We start from the raw sequence: 20468 nt of genomic DNA, 5'->3' as shown, positions 1-20468 counted from the left end.
TCTTGGTGGGGCAAAACAATATACACTACTGGTCAAAAGTTTGAGGTCACTTAGAAATGTCCTCGTTTTTGAAAGAAAAGCTATTTTTTTTGTCCATTAAAATATCAGTTAACATTTATTTAACAATGCCTTGAAAATGTCCTGGTTTCCATGTGTTTGATGCCATTCCATTCACTTCATTCCAGCCTTTTACGAGCCGTCCTCCCCTCAGCAGCCCCTACTGGGCTGCTCGGCCATGAAAACCCATTTCATGAAACTCCCGACAAAAACAGTGCTAATGTTGCTTCCATAGGCAGTTTGGAACTCGGTAGTGATTGTTGCAACCGAGGACAGATGATTTCAGCACTCGGCGGTCCCATTCTGTGAGCTTGTGTGGCCTACCACTTCGCAGCTGATCTGTTGTTGCTCCTAGACGTTTCCACTTCACAACAAGAGCACTTACAGTTGACCGGGGCAGCTTTAGCAGGACAGAAATTTAATGAACTGACTTGTTGAAAAGGTGGCATCCTATGACGGTGCCACATTGAAAGTCACTGAGCTTTTCAGTACGGGCCATTCTACTGCCAATGTTTGTCTATGGAGATTGCAAGGCTGTTTGATTTTATACACCTGTCAGCAACCGGTGTGGCTGAAATAGCCAAATCCACTAATTTGAAGGGGTGTCCACATACTTATGTATATATAATTTAGCTCACAGAGTACAAAGGTTTGCTTATGTGAGTGAGCTTGCTCATTCCGTAGCACATTGTGGCACTACTTAGCATCAACGTAATCACCTCTTTGTAAATAATAGTGCACACATAGATATGGGAAATTGGCTTAGACCGCAGGTCCATCAACCCATCCATGACCCCAGAGGAAGGATATCATTTCTCTTGTCCTAGTACAGGGGACACACCCACACAGAGTTGTCTAGGATGTGTCTGTCAGGATGTACTTTTCCCTTTAAAATCTTTTCCCCCCCAGGAAGAACTAGTAGTTAGTTCAATGTCCCCCACACACACGCACAAACCCACCACGTGTATGTCAGACAAAGTAGACAAATGCAGGCAAACATAAGTGCTCCTCATAACTAGAGCCAGGAGTGTATGTGTGAGGTCCCTTCTTGTCTTCCCACTCTCCACAGAGAGCAGAGAAGTGCCCAAACTTCAAGGCTCCCCTTGTAAACCCCCTCTGAAGTCTATGACTAGGCATCCGTGTGCTGTCTGTGTGAAACTTTCCCAGAATAGGCTGCCATGTTTTTTTATTTGACCTTTAACTAGGCAAGTCAGTTAAGAACAAATACTTATTTACAATGACAGCCGACCCCAGCTAAACCGGGACACCCCAAGACACTCTCTCTGAGCCACAACCAATACTTGACATACCCAGAAGCTCTCTCCACCTAACAAAGGAAGACTGGCTTTTAAAGCTGCAGAAGGAGTCGGTAATTGAAAACAGCTGTATCTCCTGGCGAGAGGGCGCGGTCAGAGCTCCAATCATCAATGTGGCCGACCAATCGGCTGCTTAGGACTTCAGGAAGCCATTTCCTGAAATACACACATAAACACATACAAACCCAACACAGAAACTGGGGAATGTAACAGACTCCCAATCACGGCCGGATGTAATACAGCCTGGAATCGAACCAGGGACTGTAGTGAAACCTCTTGCACTGAGATGCAGTGACCACTGCGCCACAATAACCCCTCTCACAGCAGCACAGCTCTGCCTTATTACCACACAAACACACACATGAACACACACACACACTGATTAAACACATGCACAAAAGTCCCTCTCCCTCTCACTTGCTTTCTCTCCTTTTCTCTCTCCCTTTCTGTCTTTTTGTCATCCCTCTTTCCGTTTCATCTTCTATGTCCGTTTCATCCCCCCCCCTCTCGATCGATGGCAGTAGGGTGAGAGTGCCGGTGAAGCGCCAGTGGAATGTCTGTAATAATTATAATATTGAGAGGAGCAACACAAAAGTGACAGAGGGAGAGATGGAGAAAGTAAGAGATGAGGGGAAGTCGAGGAATTCACACTAGTGGTAGTCATAGCGCCTGCCAGAAGGGGGGCAGGGAGGTGTGTGTGGTGTGTGACAGGATTTTAAGACCCTGAGTCACTTCGAGGGGAAACTGAACCAGACCTGTCTGGACTGACACTTTAAGATTGTCAAAGTAATCCAAAGGCTTTCAGTGCTCTCACTTTGTTGTATATACTAAGAAAAGTCAGTAGGTCCTTGTGAATGGTGCTGGGTTCTGTGTGCGCGAGTATGCGTGTGTGTAAGCCAATCCCAAGCCAACTGTGTGGTCCAAGCTATCTGGTGACTCACGAATTGGAGCCTGTTGATTGACAACCCCTTCCTAATGTGCCTTTCAGCACATCTAGTGTGTGTGTGTGTGTGTGTGTGATCTCCCTCCCGTTGTCATAGCAACACCATAAACAGACCATACATGTGTCTATTTTAGCGTAACTGTACCTAGCTGTAGGTATATCCTCACTACATACAGTAAATCCTACTATATTAAAAGCAGACATTTTGGAGAGTTCTATAGCAGTTGGCACACACACTCTCCAAATACTCACACACAGGGTCAGATCTGATGTACTGTACACACACTGCACGCACGTATGTGCACACACACACACACAGTACACACAGACAGTACAAACAAACTGGAACTGACATTGCTCTCTGTGGAGCCATGGTTATCTGGAGTGTGTTGGATGACATACCAGAACAGCCAGACAAGGCCAGGGCCAGAGCCATACTAAAGGGCGGATAGATTGATAGGCAGGCAGGCAGGCAGGCAGGCAAAACAACAACAATGTAGCATCTGTGTCCGCTCTCCTTGAGCGATTACATTCCCTAACCCTGCCAAACCCTTCTATGTTTTCCTCCCCCTTATATGGAAGAGGCTCTCTCTCTTTTACTTCCTCGAAGTTAGCTAAAACATATACTGTTCGTATACTGTATGCACGTTCTGGGTGTAGGTGCTTTCTGGGTGTAGGTGCAGGCTTTTGTTCCATCCAAGCACTGACACATCCGATTCTCCTAATGAAAGTCTTGAATAAAGACTACGATTAATTTATTAGTAGAATCCACCACGTTACTGGTTGGCCAGAACAAAATATTGCTGTAGCATGTACATTATATCCTGACCTAGAATAGCTCAATGAACGTATCAGTCATGAAACGGAGTGTTTATATAGTCGTAGACATCACAGCATAACTGTTCTCAGATTAGCCTTCTTGGCACAGACTAACACTGATGCTGAATACGCGACACTGCACATGCTCACGGTCAGTAAATATTTCTACCACATGTTTTATAATATCAAATATTTGCCCGGCGATTTTCAGTCCAGCTCAAAACTTCCTCAGCACGTCACAGAACGGCTGTCTGCCTTCAACGTCAGACTGTTGACCCATCTGATGCATGGGTGTCCCCTATCTACGGTTGAACTAAATTGGATAGTTGAATATTGAGTCTTGGGCGGTGGCATTCGCCATTGTGATCAAAACGTTGCATTGTGAATCATTCAATGCAATCCCAGATAGATACAGTGCAGTGCAGTGCTAAAAAGCCAAAAGCAATAGCAGCTACTTTAAAAACTGGGCTTTTCAAAAAATGTATTTTTTACCGTCAAAATATCCTCCAATGTGTCTGCGAGCAAACCCGCGCCCATAATGTCCATTCTCTACCACCACAGCTGTTCAGTCCTCACTCTGTTTTAGGACATTCGCTCCTGCTATCAACACTTATCCACATCCTGTATGCCAACCGATAAGAAGGCATGCCCTGTGCTGTGGCCTGTGCTGTGGCCTGTGCTGTGGCCTGTGCTGTACCCTGTTCTGTGCCATGTTCTGTGTCGTTCCCTGTGCTGTGTCGTCCTGGTGAACAGCTGGCTGGGGAACCAAAAACTACAGGGAACAGATTGTGGCACAACACTGAGTCGAGTGCCATAATTGGTTTTGGCCCGAGGCTAGGGGTTAGTTAAATTGTGAGGTATTGAGTTGGACTCTGATAGAAAAATAATCCATAAAAGAACAAATGGGTCACAGGATGGTGGAGTGAATATTGTTTGGCCAGATTGATATGGGTGTTAGCCCAACAAATCAACACAGGGAGAGAGGCCAAAAGCTTGTGATGTCTGTCACTGGATAATGGGACTACAGCCTAGACCAGAGGCAAATAAAATCACTTCCTTCTAAAATTGTCACACAATAATACAAATAATGTGTGAAGGGAAATATTCCAATACTGTATTTCACAGCACTACATGTAGTCTATTCATCAATGGTTATATGTAATGCATGGTTCGATGTGTAACTAAAGAGAAGCCAGCTCTTACCTTTTGGAGAAATACCAGAATTAGTATGGACCAGGCTTCATTTTGTTTTCACGTGTGTGGAAAAAAATAAGAAAGAATATCTAAACCTCTCTCTCTCTCACTTTTTTCCCTCTGTCTTTCAGAATGCGACCCAGGAGATTGGCGAGGAGGTGGAGGACGGGGTGGTATACACCATCACCCTGCGGAAGGTGCAGATGCTCCACCACCACCACCACCCTGGCCACCACGTTGGTGGCAGCGGGGCCATTAAGGGCCAACGCTGGCTCGGTGTGGAGACGGACGCAGCGCTCAGCCTGTATGAGACGTGCAAGGTGCGCACCATCAAGGCAGGCACGCTGGAGAAGCTGGTGGAGTACATGGTGGCTGCGTTCCGGGGCAACGACTCCACCTACGTTACCATCTTCCTCTGCACCTACCGCTCCTTCGCCTCCACCAAGCAGGTCCTGGACCTGCTGCTCAACAGGTGAGTAGAGGGGGAGAGAGGGAGGTAGGGATACATTGGTGCATAAATGGATGGATAGATGGAGGAATTTACGGATGTATGCATGGGTGGATCCATCAGTTGATTGGTGGAAGAATTATAGATGGATGGAAAAGGTGGGTGGATGGAGTGATGCATGAATGACATGATGAATGGAGGGTGTGGACGAGAGGGTGGAGGAATGAATGTCTTGATACAGGGATGGATATATGAATGGATGGATGGATAGATAGATGACTAACAAACTGATTTCCACTGGTCTAATGTCCATTGCTCGTGTTTCTTGGCCCAAGCAAGTCTCTTCTTCTTATTGGTGTCCTTTAGTAGTGGTTTCTTTGCAGAAATTCGACCATGAAGGCCTGATTCATGCAGTCTCCTCTGAACAGTTGACATTGAGATGTGTCTGTTACTTGAACTCTGTGAAGCATGTATTTGGGCTGCAATCTGAGGTGCAGTTAATTGCCGATTTCTGAGGCTGGTAACTCTAATGAACTTATCCTCTGCAGCAGAGGTAACTCTGAGTCTTCCTTTCCTGTGGCGGTCCTCATGAGAGCCAGTTTCATCATAGCGCTTGATGGTTTTTGCGACTGCACTTGAAAAAGCATTCAAAGTTCTTGAAATTTTCCTCATTGACTGACCTTCATGTCTTAAAGTAATGATGGACTGTCATTTCTCTTTGCTTATTTGAGCTGTTCTTGCCGTAATATGGACTTGGTCTTTTACCGAATAGGGCTATCTTCTGTATACCAACCCCACCTTGTTCAGGTATGCCAAGCTCCAGCACCTGCCTGGCTCAGAGGGCCACAGACTGACTCACGATGATCGCACAGATCTGAGGAAGTAAGTCTCTGTCTGACTCAGAAACACATTGTGGACAATACTTCTCTCAAATAGCCTCCTTTTCAACACATAATGTACAGTGACAGGAAACAGAGAAACTTACATCATTTTCACATTTTGTTGCCAGGAATGTGTAATATTTACACCTACAAGACATTATTCTAAGACATAAGAAAGGAAGCCACTTAATCTGTCCTACAAGCTAGTATAGTTGTAGGGTCTTAATTTGATCACTCTTTTGTTGCTGAGAATTTTATTTTGCTGCAGGAAATGCAGATGAGCTTCATGATTTACATAAATTCACAGAAAACCTGCACTAACACACTGTCATAGTAACAGTATTCCACTTTTAATGTAGCCTCATTTTGACCAGCTAACATCCTACCCACTGATCAAGAAACATTTTGGACTAAACACAGGTCAAATTGAAATCCTACATCTGTGTACCTCTTTTTTCTCCTGGCCACAGCACTACTCTGCTGACGTAAGCAGTTTTGCCATTATGGACATTGGATATGTTTCTATTCATATAGGTGTTGTACTGCATTACAAAGTGTGTCATCATTGTCCTATAGGTTGTGATCCATATCCTCAGGGCACTTTTTTATGTATATATCTTTCCTGTCCTTCTCTGACTTTAATGTAGCTATTCCCTTTATTTTTCCACTCTCCTTTATTTTCACTCTCCCATCCTTTTCCTGTACTTGATACACCCCTATCTTTATGTACTTTATCTTTCCTATCTCTCAACTCCATTTCCCTCTCTTTTTTATTATTATTTAAGGTAGAGAAATTTGCCATCCAAACACGTGTATTTAACTCTCTCCATCGCTCTCTCTCGCTCTCTCACTCTCTCGCTCTCCGCTCTCTCTCGCTCTCTCACTCTCTCGCTCTCCGCTCTCTCTCTCTCGCTCTCTCTCTCTCTCTTGCTCTCTCTCTCTCGCTCTCTCTTGCTCTCTCTCTCTCTCTCTCGCTCTCTCTCTCTCACTCTCTCTCTCACTCTCGCTCTCTCTCTCGCTCTCTCTCTCTCACTCTCTCGCTCTCTCGCTCTCTCGCTCTCTCTCTCTCACTCTCTCTCTCTCTCTCTCTCTCGCTCTCTCTCTCTCTCTCTCTCACTCTCTCTCTCTCTCGCTCTCTCTCTCTCTCTCTCTCTCTCTCTCTCTCTCTCTCTCTCTCTCTCCACAGCACGATATCCTCCATCTTGGGGGCATGGCTTGACCAGTACTCTGAGGACTACTGGAATCCTCCGGAGTACAGCTGCCTGCGACGTCTCATCTCCTACCTGCACCTCAACTTCCCGGGATCGGACCTGGAACGCCGCGCCTGCAACCTCCTGGCCCACTTCCACCGCCGGCAGCTCCAAGAGCCTGAGTGTGAGTGTAAGACACTCACCTAACCCCCAACTAAACTTATGCACTTTGAACCTTGACCCCAGCTCCTAAACATGGTCATGTAGAGTCCATATAATTTGTATTAGTGGAAGGCCAGAGATGTTTTGAGTGGTACTCCAAATAAGAGAACACTGCTGTTTCTGAATCCCTTTTTGTGTTACAGACAAAACTGTGTGACGTGTGTGTGTGACGTGTGTGTGTGACGTGTGTGTGACGTGTGTGTGACAGTGTGTGACAGTCAGATGCTCTATTAGTCTAAAACACACCTGTATTAGCTTACGACATTTCAATCTATATCTTCAACCAAAGAAATATCTGAGTGTGGTGGCCCTCACTTCACTACATTAAGGACTTTACAAACCCCAGCCGCTCATAAAAAGTGGTGAAAGTGTGTTTGACGTAATTAAGCTAATGAGTTGGGATGTCACCCCTCAGTGCTGGACCATGGCGGCTATCCTTTCAACTTATTGGAGGAGAATGGCTACGAGGATGACCGACTGGACTTTCTGAACTTTGACCCGGCGGTGGTGGCCGAGCAGTTCACCCTCATGGACGCGGTAAGATGCCAAAACATTACAAAAACTCAGATTCCCAACAGCACATGTCCTTGTACTAACAACATATCCTTATACAGTATTAACTCGGGTCTATTATTTTCCATTATAATTTTCCACCATTGCACTTTATAGTGTTTAGTTACTTTCTCATTGTTTTCAAAAAGTTTGTGTATTTTTCCACGCCAGATTTGAACCAAAATGAAAAATGAAACGCTGTAACTCTGTCCTCTTGTGAGCATTGGAGCCGAGATAGAGTCCTGCACGGGTCAGTTTTTTGGAGCACTGACCACATCAATTCCAAGCCCCACCGGATAATAAACATCAGGACAGATTTTTCTCCTCAACCCAACCAACCCCGCATGGAGTTGTTCAGAGAGCCGATCCGTGACCCGCCAAATAACATCAATTCATTTAATTGTTTTTATGACTCCAGAGTAGTAGGCTTTTAGGCTATTGCCATTCCCCACATTAATTAATTTGTCTGCATGTCTATTCAATATTTGGATACAAGGAAAACATACCATGAATTAAGAACAATAGGCCTGTCTCCTTATTTTCACAATGCGATGCAGCACATTGACAACTTAAAACCCTTTGGAGAAAAAGCCTTCTAATTAGCCTTCTTCTTACGTAATGAAAGCCTAATAGCCAACATAACAAAACAATGTGTTTGCATTCAATATTGTTCAGATCATCAAATAGTTTCATTGAAACTTAAATGAACAGTTCCAAGAATCAACTAGATTATATGATGAAAAAATTGCCATAGCTACATTTATTTAGTAGGCTATTTGCTACTCAAACTTCTACCAGCCTCACAGGTTTAAACTTTATATGGCCTGTGTATGGTCCAAATGAACTAAAGACTGAATTAACATACTAATTAACAAATAAATACCTGCTTTTTATCCATCTACCGGGTTGTTGTCCTCCTTGTCCACATTGACTCCAAAATTCTTCCAAACAGGGGTTTTCACTCGCGCAGCACGTTTCCATGATGGTGTAGCCTATTCCACCATCATAACTTTTATTTCTCCTGTTACGTTAGACATTTTCGCGTGAGCTAGGAGTCAGGGAAAATAAACTTAGCAACATATTGTCGCGTGGTGGAAGGGAATATATAAGCTCTGCAAGTGAACAAATTAGGAATGTTTCAGCACCACACAAATAATGGATAGTTCCCCGCTCCACTCTCTCGCTGCGTGGCTGTCTGCCTCACCGCTCACCTAGCCTAATGGACTTCGCAACACAATTCATCACAACAAGCTCCTGTGTTTGTAAAAAATATATTATCATGATTTAAAAAATGTTTTCGAGAATGTTTTCAATCCACCCACCAGTTTATTTTTTTGCGGGTCAACGGCTGGGAACCGTGGGTATGTGACCTGATGCAGGACTATAAGCCGTGTTAGTTATCTCAGGAAGTGAGGAGAGTCGGAAGAAGTGAGGACAGACAGAAGACACCGAGGGCTTTATGCCCACTCTGCTGTTGAGTTACCACTCATAAACACATGTCACTCCAAAGGCTTTCCTATGGACTTTTGTTAGGAGACTGGAGTGCAGCAGACACTTTCATCATCCCTCCTTGAAGCCTTCTAAAGTATCTGCCTGCCTCTCTTTTCTCTCTCTCCTGTCCGTGAGAGTGAAAACATGTTAAACTCATCTAAAATACATCACTGGTTGCGACAATAGACCATTTTGTTTTATAGTTCTTACTCCCCTTTTTCCTCATAGGAGCTCTTTAAGAAGGTGGTCCCCTACCACTGTCTGGGGAGTATCTGGTCGCAGCGGGACAAGAAGGGCAAGGAGCATCTGGCCCCCACCATCCGTGCCACTGTCACACAGTTCAACTGCGTCACCAACTGTGTCATCGCCACCTGCTTGAGCGAGCGTTTGCTCAAACCCACACAGCGGGCCAAACTGGTGGAGCGCTGGATCGAAGTGGCCAGGGTGAGGAGCTGTTGTTAGCAGGAGTTGTTGTTGTTGTGGTTGTTGTTGTTGTTGTTGGCATGAGATTCTGAGGTGTCCTTGGCTTCAGTTCCTGCAGAGGCACAGTGTGTGTTGTGTAGCATGATGACTACAGTACCCATAATGCTATGTTCAAAATATTTATTTGAGTAAAAAAAGTTCTGATGCTTCCCTTTCCTTAATAATACATTGGATTGATATGCCACCGGTGCTTAGTTGGGTTCATTGATTTCTCCTTGATATTCATCGTCTTTTTTCCCTTCAGGAGTGTCGAATCCTGAAGAACTTTTCTTCGCTGCGGGCCATCCTTTCTGCTCTGCAGTGCAACCCGGTCCACCGGCTGAAGAGGACATGGGATGAGGTGTCCAGGGAGAACTTCCGCATCTTCCACGAGTTGTCAGAAATCTTCTCGGACGAAAATAACCATTCGCTCAGCAGAGAGCTGCTCATCAAGGTAGGATGTGTGTGTGTGTGTACAGTACCAGTAAAAAGTTTGGACACACCTACTCATTCAAGGGTTTTTACTTTATTTTGACTATTTTCCACATTGTAGAATAATAGTGAAGACATCAAAACTATTAAATAACATATGGAATCATGTAGTAACCAAAGACGTGTTAAACAAATCTAGATATTTGAGATTCTTAGTAGCCACCCTTTGCCTTGATGACAGCTTTGCACACTCTTGGCATTCTCTCAACCAACTTCACCTTGAATGCTTTTCCAACCGTCTTGATGCAGTTCCCACATATGCTGAGCACGTGTTGGCTGCTTTTCCTTTACTCTGCGGTCCAACTCATCTCAAGCAATCTCAATTGGGTTGAGGTCGGTGATTGTGGAGGCCAGGTCATCTGATGCAGCACTCCATCACTCTTCTTCTTGGTCAAATAGCCCTTACACAGCCTGGTAGCCATTGTCCTGTTGAAAAATAAATGATAGTCCCACTAAACTCAAACCAGATGGGATGGCGTATCGCTGCAGAATGCTGTGGTAGCCATGCTGGTTAAGTGTGCCTTGAATTCTAAACAAATCACAGACAGTGTCACCAGCAAAGCACCATCAAACCACCTCCATCATTCACGGTGGGAACCACACATGCGGAGGTCATCTGTTCACCTACTCTGCGTCTCACAAAGACACGGCGGTTGGAACCAAAAATCTCAAATTTTGACAGATTTCCACCGGTCTAATGTCCATTGCTCATGTTTCTTGGCCCAAACAAGTCTCTTCTTATTATTGGTGTAATTTAGTAGTGGTTTCTTTGTAGCAATTCGACCATGAAGGCCTGATTCACACAGTCTCTTCTAAACAGTTTATGTTGAGATGTGTCTGTTACTTGAACTCTGTGAAGAATTTATTTGTGCTGCAATTTCTGAGGCTGGTAACTGTAATGAACTTATCCTCTGCAGCAGAGGTAACTCTGGGTCTTCCTTTCCTGTAGCGGTCCTCATGACAGCCAGGTTCTTCATAGCGCTTGATAGTTTTTACAACTGCACTTGAAGAAGCTTTCAAAGTATGTTCTGTATTGACTGATCTTCATGTCTTACAGTAATGATGGACTGTTGTTTCTCTTTGCTTATTTGAGCTGTTCTTGCCATAATATGGACTTGGTCTTTTACCAAATAGGGCTATATTCTGTTTACCACCCCTACCTTGTCACAACACAACTGATTGGTTCAGACGCATTAAGATGGAAAGAAATTCCACAAATGAACTTTTAACAAGGCACACCTGTTAATTGAAATGCATTCCAGGTGACTACCTCCTGAAGCTGGTTGAGAGAATGCCAAGAGTGTGCAAAGCTGTCAACCAGGCAAAGGGTGGCTACTTTGAAGAATCTTAAATATATAATCTATTTTGATTTGTTTAACACTTTTTTGGTTACTACATGATTCCATATGTTATTTCATAGTTTTGATGTCTTCACTATTATTCTACTATGTAGAAGAAAAACCCCTGAATGAGTAGGTATGTCCAAACTTTTGACTGGTATTGTATGTTGCTGGCTTTTGGGCAAAAAATATATTTGAAAAGTCCAAAAATAAACCTGTTGGAAAAAAATCCCATTGCAATTTAATGCTTTTTTTATTGATGGAATTACTAGTCGATGTAAATACGTTTGACCATCATTCTTATCGGTCTACAGGTTCATTTGCATAATATAGTGGAATTAAATTGGCCTGTGGGTGTTTTTGTTGAATACCCACACAACTATCACACGCGCACAGCATTTAAATGTGTATTTATTATGGATCCCCATTAGCTGCTAGCAGCTACTCTTCCTGGGGTCCAGAAAAATTAAGGCAATTATACATTATAATAGATTCACAACAGATTTCACAACATATTAAGTTTGTATCCTCAGTCCCCCTCTACTACTACATATCTACAATACAAAATCTATGCGCACGTGTGTATAGTGCGTATGTTATCGTGTGTTTGAATGCATGTGTCTGTGCCTATGTTTGTGTCCCCGCTGTTCCATTAGGTGTATTTTTATCTGTTTTTTTATCTAATTTTACTGCTTGTGTCAGTTACTTGATGTGGAATAGAGTTCCATGTAGTCATGGCTTTATGTAGTACTGTGCACCTCCCACAGTCTGTTCTGGACTTGGGGACTGTGAAGAGACCTCTGGTGGCATGTGTTGTGGGGTATGCATGGGTGTCCAAGCTGTGTGCCAATAGTTCAAACAGACAGCTCGGTGCATTCAACATATCAATACCTCTCCCAAATACAAGTAGTGATGAAGTCAATCTCTGCTCCACTTTGAGCCAGGAGAGATTTACATGCATATTATTAATGTTAGCTCTTTGTGTACATCCAAGGGCCAGCCTTGCTGCCCTGTTCTGAGACAATTGCAATTTTCCTGTCCCTCGTTGTGACACCTGACCACACGACTAAACAGTAGTCGAGGTGTGACAGAACTAGGGCCTGTAGGACCTGCCTCATTGATAGTGCTGTTTAGAATGCAGACTGGCTCTTTATTATGGACAGACTTCTCCCCATCCTAGCTACTGTTGTATCAATATGTTTTGACCATAACAGTTTACAATCCAGGGTTACTCCAAGCAGTTTAGTCTCCCCTTGCTCAATTACTGTCACGTGTGCTCCCTCTCCGGCTTCTAGGTCACCAGGCTGCTCGTTATGGCGCACACCTGTCACCATCGTTACGTGCACCTGCGCGTCATCAGACTCATCTGGACTCATCACTTCCCTGATTACCTTCCCCATATATGTCACTCCCTTTGGTTCCTTCCCCAGGCGTCATTGTTTCTGTTCCTGTGTCAGTTATGTGTGTTGTTCGTGTTTCTTATTATTGTATTATGTTGTGTTTTATTTATTAAAACACTCACTCCCTGAACTTGCTTCCCGACTCTCAGCGCACATCGTTACAATTACCATGTTATTCATTGCAAGATTTAGTTTAGGTTTAGGGTTTAGTGAATGATTTGTCCAAAATACAATGCTTTTCGTTTTTTAAATATTTAGGACTAACTTATTCCTTGCCACCCATTCGGTCACTAACTGCAGCTCTTTAAGTGTTGCAGTCATTTCAGTCACTATGGTAGCTGACGTGTATAGTGCTAACCCGGCATACATAGACACACTGGCTTTACTCAAAGCTAGTGGCATGTCATTAGTAAAGATTGAAAAAAGGGGCCTAGACAGCTGCCCTGGGGAATTCCTGATTCTACCTGGATTTTGTTGGAGAGGCTTCCATTAAAGAACACCCTCTGTGTTCTGTTAGACAGGTAACGCTTTATCCACAATATACCAGGGGGTGTAAAGCCATAACACATACGTTTTTCCAGCAACAGACTATGCTCGATAATGTCAAAACCCACACTGAAGTCTAACAAAACAGCCCCAACAATCTTTTTATCATCGATTTCTCTCAGCCAATCATCAGTAATTTGTGTCAGTGCTTGTTGAATGTCCTTCCCTATAAGCGTGCTGAAAGTCTGTTGTCAATTTGTTTACTGTAAAATAGCCTTACATGTGGTCCAACACATTTTTTTCCAAAAGTTTACAAAGCGTTTGTAACAGGCTGATTGGTCAGCTATTTGAGCCATTAAAGAGGGCTTTACTATTTTATTTATTTATTTAACCCTTATTTAACTAGGCAAGTCAGTTAAGAACAAATTCTTATTTACAATGAGGGCCTACTATCCTTAGGTAGGGGAATAACTTTTGCTTCCCTCCAGGCCTGAGGGCACACACTTTCTAGTAGGCTTAAATTGAATATATGGCAAATAGGTGTAGCAATATCGTCCACTATTATCCTCAGTAATTTTCCATCCAAGTTGTCAGACCCCGGTGCCTGTCATTGTTGACAGACAACTATCATTTTTTTAACCTCTTACAGTTCTTGTCTTTCATAATTTGGTCAGATATACTTGGATGTGTAGTGTCAGCATTTGTTGCTGGCATGTCATGCCTAAGTTTGCTAATCTTGCCAATTAAACAATAATTTAAATAGTTGGCAATATCAGTGGGTTTTGTGAGGAATGAGCCATCTGATTCAATGAATGATGGAGCGGAGTTTGCCTTTTTGCCACAAATTTCATTTAAGGTGCTCCAAAGCTTTTTACTATCATTCTTTATGTCCTTTATCTTTGTTTCATAGTGTAGTTTCTTCTTCTTTTTTTCAATGATTTCAGTGATATGATTTTTTCATTACGTTTTCAAATTGGTTGTACAGCCAGACCTATTTGCCATTGATTTTGCCTCATCCCTCTCAACCATACAATTGCTCAATTCCTCATCAATCCACAGGGATTTGACAGTTTACAGTCATTTTCTTAATGGGTGCATGCTTATTAGTAACTGGAATAAGCAATTTCATAAATGTGTAAAGTGAAGCGTCTGGTTGCTCCTCATTACACACCATGTACCAACAAATATTATTTACATCAACAACATAGGAATCACTACAAAACGTATTGTATGACCTCTTATACACTATATTAGGCCCAGCCTTTGGAACTTTGGTTTTCCTAGATATGGCTACTACATTGTAATCACTACCTACGATGGATTTGGATACTGCTTTCAAACAAATTTCTGCAGCATTAGTAAAGATGTGATCAATACATGTCGATGATTTCATTCCTGTGCTATTTATAACTACCCTGGTAGGTTGATTGATAACCTGAACCAGGTTGCAGGGACTAGTTACAGTTTGAAGCTGTCTCTTGAGTGAGCAACATGATGAAAGCCAGTCAATATTTAAATGCCTCTATATATATACCTCTATTGATATCACATACATTATCAAGCATTTCACACATGTTATCCAGATACTGACTGTTAGTACTTGGTGGTCTACAGAGACTATATTGAGCATACAGAGCCTATTTTGAGCCGGATTTCTCCTGCAGCTCCTCAGGTGGTTGATGCTGGAGTAAAACGTGCTTTTATAAGCCCATTCATTGCCCAACAATTTCAAATGCAATCGCCTGTTGAAAACTGTTTCTATACGTGCTCAGGCGCGCACTTCCTCAACATTATCATAACAGAGAAACCAGACACATGCTCATTGCCCACGTGGGGCGCTCCAAACAAAAGGCAAATGAACAAATTACAAATCTCGTAAATTATTGTTATGAAATCAACCAAAACTTCTCACAAGTGTAGCAGCTTGTGAACTCTCCCAAAAAACGTTTCCACTCCAAGAATGAGAATGGCAAATGACTGTAATTAATACATGCATTAACATAAATGAATGTAACCAAATGATCAGGATAAACGGTACATTTACTACTGGTGACATGTGTAATGGGGGATAGATTTTTTTTTAAATCAAAGGGCAAACAATTCACAAAATGAAACAATGAATGCGCAAGAATTGGAGGGAGACAGCTGAGCCCTTCTGGAGAACGACTCGCCTATATCGCCACACACCCCTCCCCCTCTTCTTGTCTCTCAAGACACATTATCTTCACACATATTTTAAAGATGCTTTTCACTGATAGCCGAAAGTCAATAATCAGCTAGGCCTATTGTTACGTGCGCTGCCCAAATTGTGGGCTTCCCAAATAGACATAGGCCTACGAGCTTGTGATTTGAAACAATCCACAGCAAATTTTTAAAAAGAAGCGATTGATCCTCTATTCTTCTGTGGCTAAGTAATGCTTTCTGGTGAAGTATTTTGAATGATTTTATTTATAGACACGATTCTATGTATAGTCAGGAGTAATTATATCATTTTGGCTAATTTATTTCCATTTACTTCCTTATTGGACACACCGCTATGACATTTCTCTCCTGTTCTATTGGTTTTCATATTTATTTTGTTGTCCAGAAGCCAAAGGAACAATCCCAGTCATATTACCTCTTTCTAAGTTTATAACAGAGATTTTTTTTATCTCTTTCACTTATGGAACCGCTATCAGGTGCGCTGTTTAGAATGGTGTTTTCCCAGGTGTTCTGTTCAGAATGGTGTTTTCCCAGGTGCGCTGTTTAGAATGGTGTTTTACCAGGTGTTCTGTTTAAAATGGTGTTTTCCCAGGTGAGCTGTTTAGAATGATGTTTTCCCAGGTGTTCTGTTTAGAATGGTATTTTCCCAGGTGTTCTGTTTAGAATGGTATTTTCCCAGGTGTTCTGTTTAGAATGGTATTTTCCCAGGTGTTCTGTTTAGAATGGTATTTTCCCAGGTGCGCTGTTTAGAATGGTATTTTCCGAGGTGCTCTGTTTAGAATGGTGTTTTCCCAGGTGAGCTGTTTAGAATGATGTTTTCCCAGGTGTTCTGTTTAGAATGGTATTTTCCCAGGTGTTCTGTTTAGAATGGTATTTTCCCAGGTGCGCTGTTTAGAATGGTATTTTCCCAGGTGCGCTGTTTAGAATGGTATTTTCCGAGGTGCGCTGTTTAGAATGGTGTTTTCCCAGGTGCGCTGTTTAGAATGGTGTTTTCCCAGGTGCGCTGTTTCGAATGGTGTTTTCCCAGGTGCGCTGTTTAGAATGGTGTTTTCCCAGGTGCGCTGTTTAGAATGGTGTTTTCCCAGGTGCGCTGTTTAGAATGGTGTTTTACCAGGTGCGCTGTTTAAAATGGTGTTTTCCCAGGTGAGCTGTTTAGAATGGTGTTTTCCCTGGTGCGCTGTTTAGAATGGTGTTTTCCCTGGTGCACTGTTTAGAATGGTGTTTTCCCTGGTGCACTGTTTAGAATGGTGTTTTCCCTGGTGCGCTGTTTAGAATGGTGTTTTCCCTGGTGCGCTGTTTAGAATGGTGTTTTCCCTGGTGCGCTGTTTAGAATGGTGTTTTCCCTGGTGCGCTGTTTAGAATGGTGTTTTCCCAGGTGTTCTGTTTAGAATGGTATTTTCCCAGGTGCGCTGTTTAGAATGGTGTTTTCCCAGGTGCGCTGTTTAGAATTGTGTTTTCCCAGGTGTTCTGTTTAGAATGGTGTTTTCCCAGGTGCTCTGTTTAGAATGGTGTTTTCCCAGGTGCTCTGTTTAGAATGGTGTTTTCCCAGGTGCGCTGTTTAGAATGGTGTTTTCCCAGGTGCGCTGTTTCGAATGGTGTTTTCCCAGGTGCTCTGTTTAGAATGGTATTTCCCCAGGTGCTCTGTTTAGAATGTTTTTTTCCCAGGTGCTCTGTTTAGAATGGTGTTTTCCCAGGTGTTCTGTTTAGAATGGTATTTTCCCAGGTGTTCTGTTTAGAATGGTGTTTTCCCAGGTGCGCTGTTTCGAATGGTGTTTTCCCAGGTGCTCTGTTTAGAATGGTATTTCCCCAGGTGCTCTGTTTAGAATGTTTTTTTCCCAGGTGCTCTGTTTAGAATGGTGTTTTCCCAGGTGCTCTGTTTACAATGGTGTTTTCCCAGGTGTTCTGTTTAGAATGGTGTTTTCCCAGGTGCGCTGTTTAGAATGGTGTTTTCCCAGGTGTTCTGTTTAGAATGGTATTTTCCCAGGTGTTCTGTTTAGAATGGTATTTTCCCAGGTGTTCTGTTTAGAATGGTGTTTTCCCAGGTGTTCTGTTTAGATTGGTGTTTTCCTGCGAATCGCCTTATGGCAAAGGTTTGAAAATGACCTTTTATTGGCTGCTTCATTACATGAGTTGTTGAGATGCATTACCTTAACATCCTGTTAAGATGCATTACCGTAATCTAAATGTGATCTCTGTCATTCTGAGCACCGTGGGTTATGCACCCAATGCATATGGGTCATTTTTTTTCATCTTTTTTTCAAATGGCCGGTAAATTAAAATCTTCCCGGTCACGTTGTCTGGTGCCACATTTTCCTAACAGAAACCCTGGCGCACCTGTATGTGTGTGCGTGCATGTGCATGCATTATGTATTTGGGGGGCAGAATCAATAAAGCATGAATAAATATGTTATACACACACACACACACACACACACACACACACACACACACACACACACACACACACACACACACACACACACACTGCTCTGATCACAGTAGGCTATGATGGAGTCAACTTTTAGGCAGTTGAGTGATATGATTTCCTTTGTGTGGGGTCACACCCCTCTAGGACTACACACACACTGATGGTGTCATCACTCACGATCAGATGACAGGGTGTGGCTGACACACTACCCTGCAGTAAGTAGCAGAATAGGGTAACTAATAGGCCGTGTGACGCGTTTGGTGCCCAAAAAAGGGCATTCTGAAATTAATTTGTGACGCATAAAAACAAGACTTTATTCAGGTAGTTGAATGGACAGCAATACAATTTCTCCACCATCAAATTAAAAAACAAAGTATGGAATTCTGTCGTCAGGAGTTTCCTATCTTAATACAATATCTTGGTGAAATGTCTGGTCATCGTCCCTATGAGAAGAGTTCTTACCTAACAATGTATAGCGCTTTGTGCACTTGGGAACATGATTCATTTAGCTAATCCATTATCAACTGTTATGTAACAGAACAGAATAGAACAGAACGATATAAAGGGCAGGTCATGGGTGGTTGGTCTTTACTTGGACGTGGGGGTGTGTTTGTTTGGATGGATAGTAACTTAGCCCGCTTACGTACACATAGATCTCAAACCCTAACATTCCCCAAATTCCAAAGCACACACACACACAGATGTCAGGGCATCTAGAGGTAGCCGTTATGTGTGTATTAAGGATGGGTAGGTGTGTTATTGAGGGGTGGGGAACCCCCCAGTGACATCATAGCATGGTGGTAGGCTGTGCCTGTTGGGGATATCCCTACTCTGCCTGTTCCTCTGAAGTAGAATGTGGGAGTCTGTATGTTTACCATTTCATAGCTTGATAAAGGACAGGACGCATTCCAGGAAAAAGTGTGTATTCTTCCATTTAATTAACCATGTTTAACCAAACAAAAACAGAGGCCGGTGTTATTTGATCGCTGAAATAGGGGCTTAGGCATTTGATCTCACTGTGTTTTTGTTGTCGGTTCTTCTCTCTGTCTAGGAGGGCACGTCCAAATTTGCCACCCTGGAAATAAACCCCAAACGAGCCCAGAAGAGACAGCAGCAACCCCGAGACCTGGTAAGGACATTAAGATAGAGGGAATGCAACAAAGGAGGGGGAGATGGACTGGACAGAGAGAGAGAGAGAGATAAAGGACTAAAAAGATTGATGAGGAAGATAGAAAAAGTGGCTTTAGGGAAATGGAGGATGACATGAAAAGCAGGGAGGGAGCGAAGAGAGAAATTAAATGACCTGGCAGACAGATTTAAAGAGAGAAGAGGGCAGGAGAAGAGAGTAAAGGTGAGCTCAGAAAATGAAAGTGAAAGCGTGACAGTCAGAGAGATGAAGAGAGAGAGGGAAAAGAGAGAGAAGACAGAGAGAAAGACAGGGAAAGAGAGAAGGGAGAGAGAGATAGAGATATACAGTTGAAGTCGGAAGTTTACATACACTTAGGTTGGAGTCATCCAAACTCGTTTTTCAACCACTCCACAAATTTCTTGTTAACAAACTATAGTTTTGGCAAGTCGGTTAGGACATCTACTTTGCATGACACAAGTAATTTTTCCAACAATTGTTTACAGACAGAATATTTCACTTATTATTTACTGTATCACAATTCCAGTGGGTCAGAAGTTTAGATACACTAAGTTGACTGTGCCTTTAAACAGCTTGGAAAATTCCAGAAAATGATGTCATGGCTTTAGAAGCTTCTGATAGGCTAATTGACATAATTTGAGTCAATTGGAGGTGTACCTGTGGATGTGTTTCAAGGCCTACCTTCAAACTCAGTGCCTCATTGCTTGACATCATGGGAAAATCAAAAGAAATCAGCCAAGACCTCAGAAAAAAGATTGTAGACCTCCACAAGTCTGGTTCATCCTTGGGAGTAATTTCCAAACGCCTGAAGGTACCACGTTCATCGGTAACAAACAATAGTACGCAAGTATAAACACCATGGGACCACGCAGCCGTCATACCGCCCAGGAAGGAGACGCGTTCTGTTTCCTGGAGATGAACATACTTTGGTGCAAATTAATCCCGGAACAACAGTAAAGGACCTCGTGAAGATGCTGGAGGAAACAGGTACAAAAGTATCTATATCCACAGTAAAACGAGTCCTATATCGACATAACCTGAAAGGCCACTCGGCAAGGAAGAAGCCACTGCTCCAAAACCGCCATAAAAAAGCCAGACTACGGTTTGCAACTGCACATGGGGACAAAGATCGTACTTTTTGGAGAAATGTACAAAAATAGAACTGTTTGGCCATAATGACCATCGTTATGTTTGGAGGATAAAGAGGGAGGCGTGCAAGCCGAAGAACACCATTCCAACCGTGAAGCACGGGGGTGGCAGAATCATGTTGTGGGGGTGCTTTGCTGCAGGAGGGACTGGTGCACTTCACAAAATAGATGGCATCATGAGGAAAGAAAATTATGTGGACATATTGAGCAACATCTCAAGACATCAGTCAGGATGTTAAAGCTTGGTCGC

The 20468-nt window shown here is 43.0% G+C and overlaps 1 protein-coding gene across 3 annotated transcripts in view; it reads left to right on the top strand.

The window, feature by feature from the left end:
* The window catches only part of LOC120021291 (ral guanine nucleotide dissociation stimulator-like), a 58510-nt gene that overhangs the window by 27137 nt on the left and 10905 nt on the right, over positions 1-20468 (top strand). For 2 of the 3 annotated variants that reach the window (XM_038964985.1, XM_038964987.1), the window contains exons 2-8: positions 4461-4801; positions 5585-5659; positions 6845-7032; positions 7486-7607; positions 9342-9557; positions 9841-10029; positions 18975-19052. In XM_038964985.1, coding sequence (XP_038820913.1) covers positions 4461-4801; positions 5585-5659; positions 6845-7032; positions 7486-7607; positions 9342-9557; positions 9841-10029; positions 18975-19052 — 1209 coding nt within the window. The remainder of the gene's footprint in view (positions 1-4460; positions 4802-5584; positions 5660-6844; positions 7033-7485; positions 7608-9341; positions 9558-9840; positions 10030-18974; positions 19053-20468) is intronic. The other variant, XM_038964988.1, reaches the window with a different exon arrangement.

The sequence above is a fragment of the Salvelinus namaycush genome, chromosome 26, assembly GCF_016432855.1.
Source record: "Salvelinus namaycush isolate Seneca chromosome 26, SaNama_1.0, whole genome shotgun sequence".
Classification (NCBI taxonomy): Eukaryota; Metazoa; Chordata; class Actinopteri; order Salmoniformes; family Salmonidae; genus Salvelinus; species Salvelinus namaycush.
This window is presented reverse-complemented; position numbering and strand designations above follow the sequence as displayed.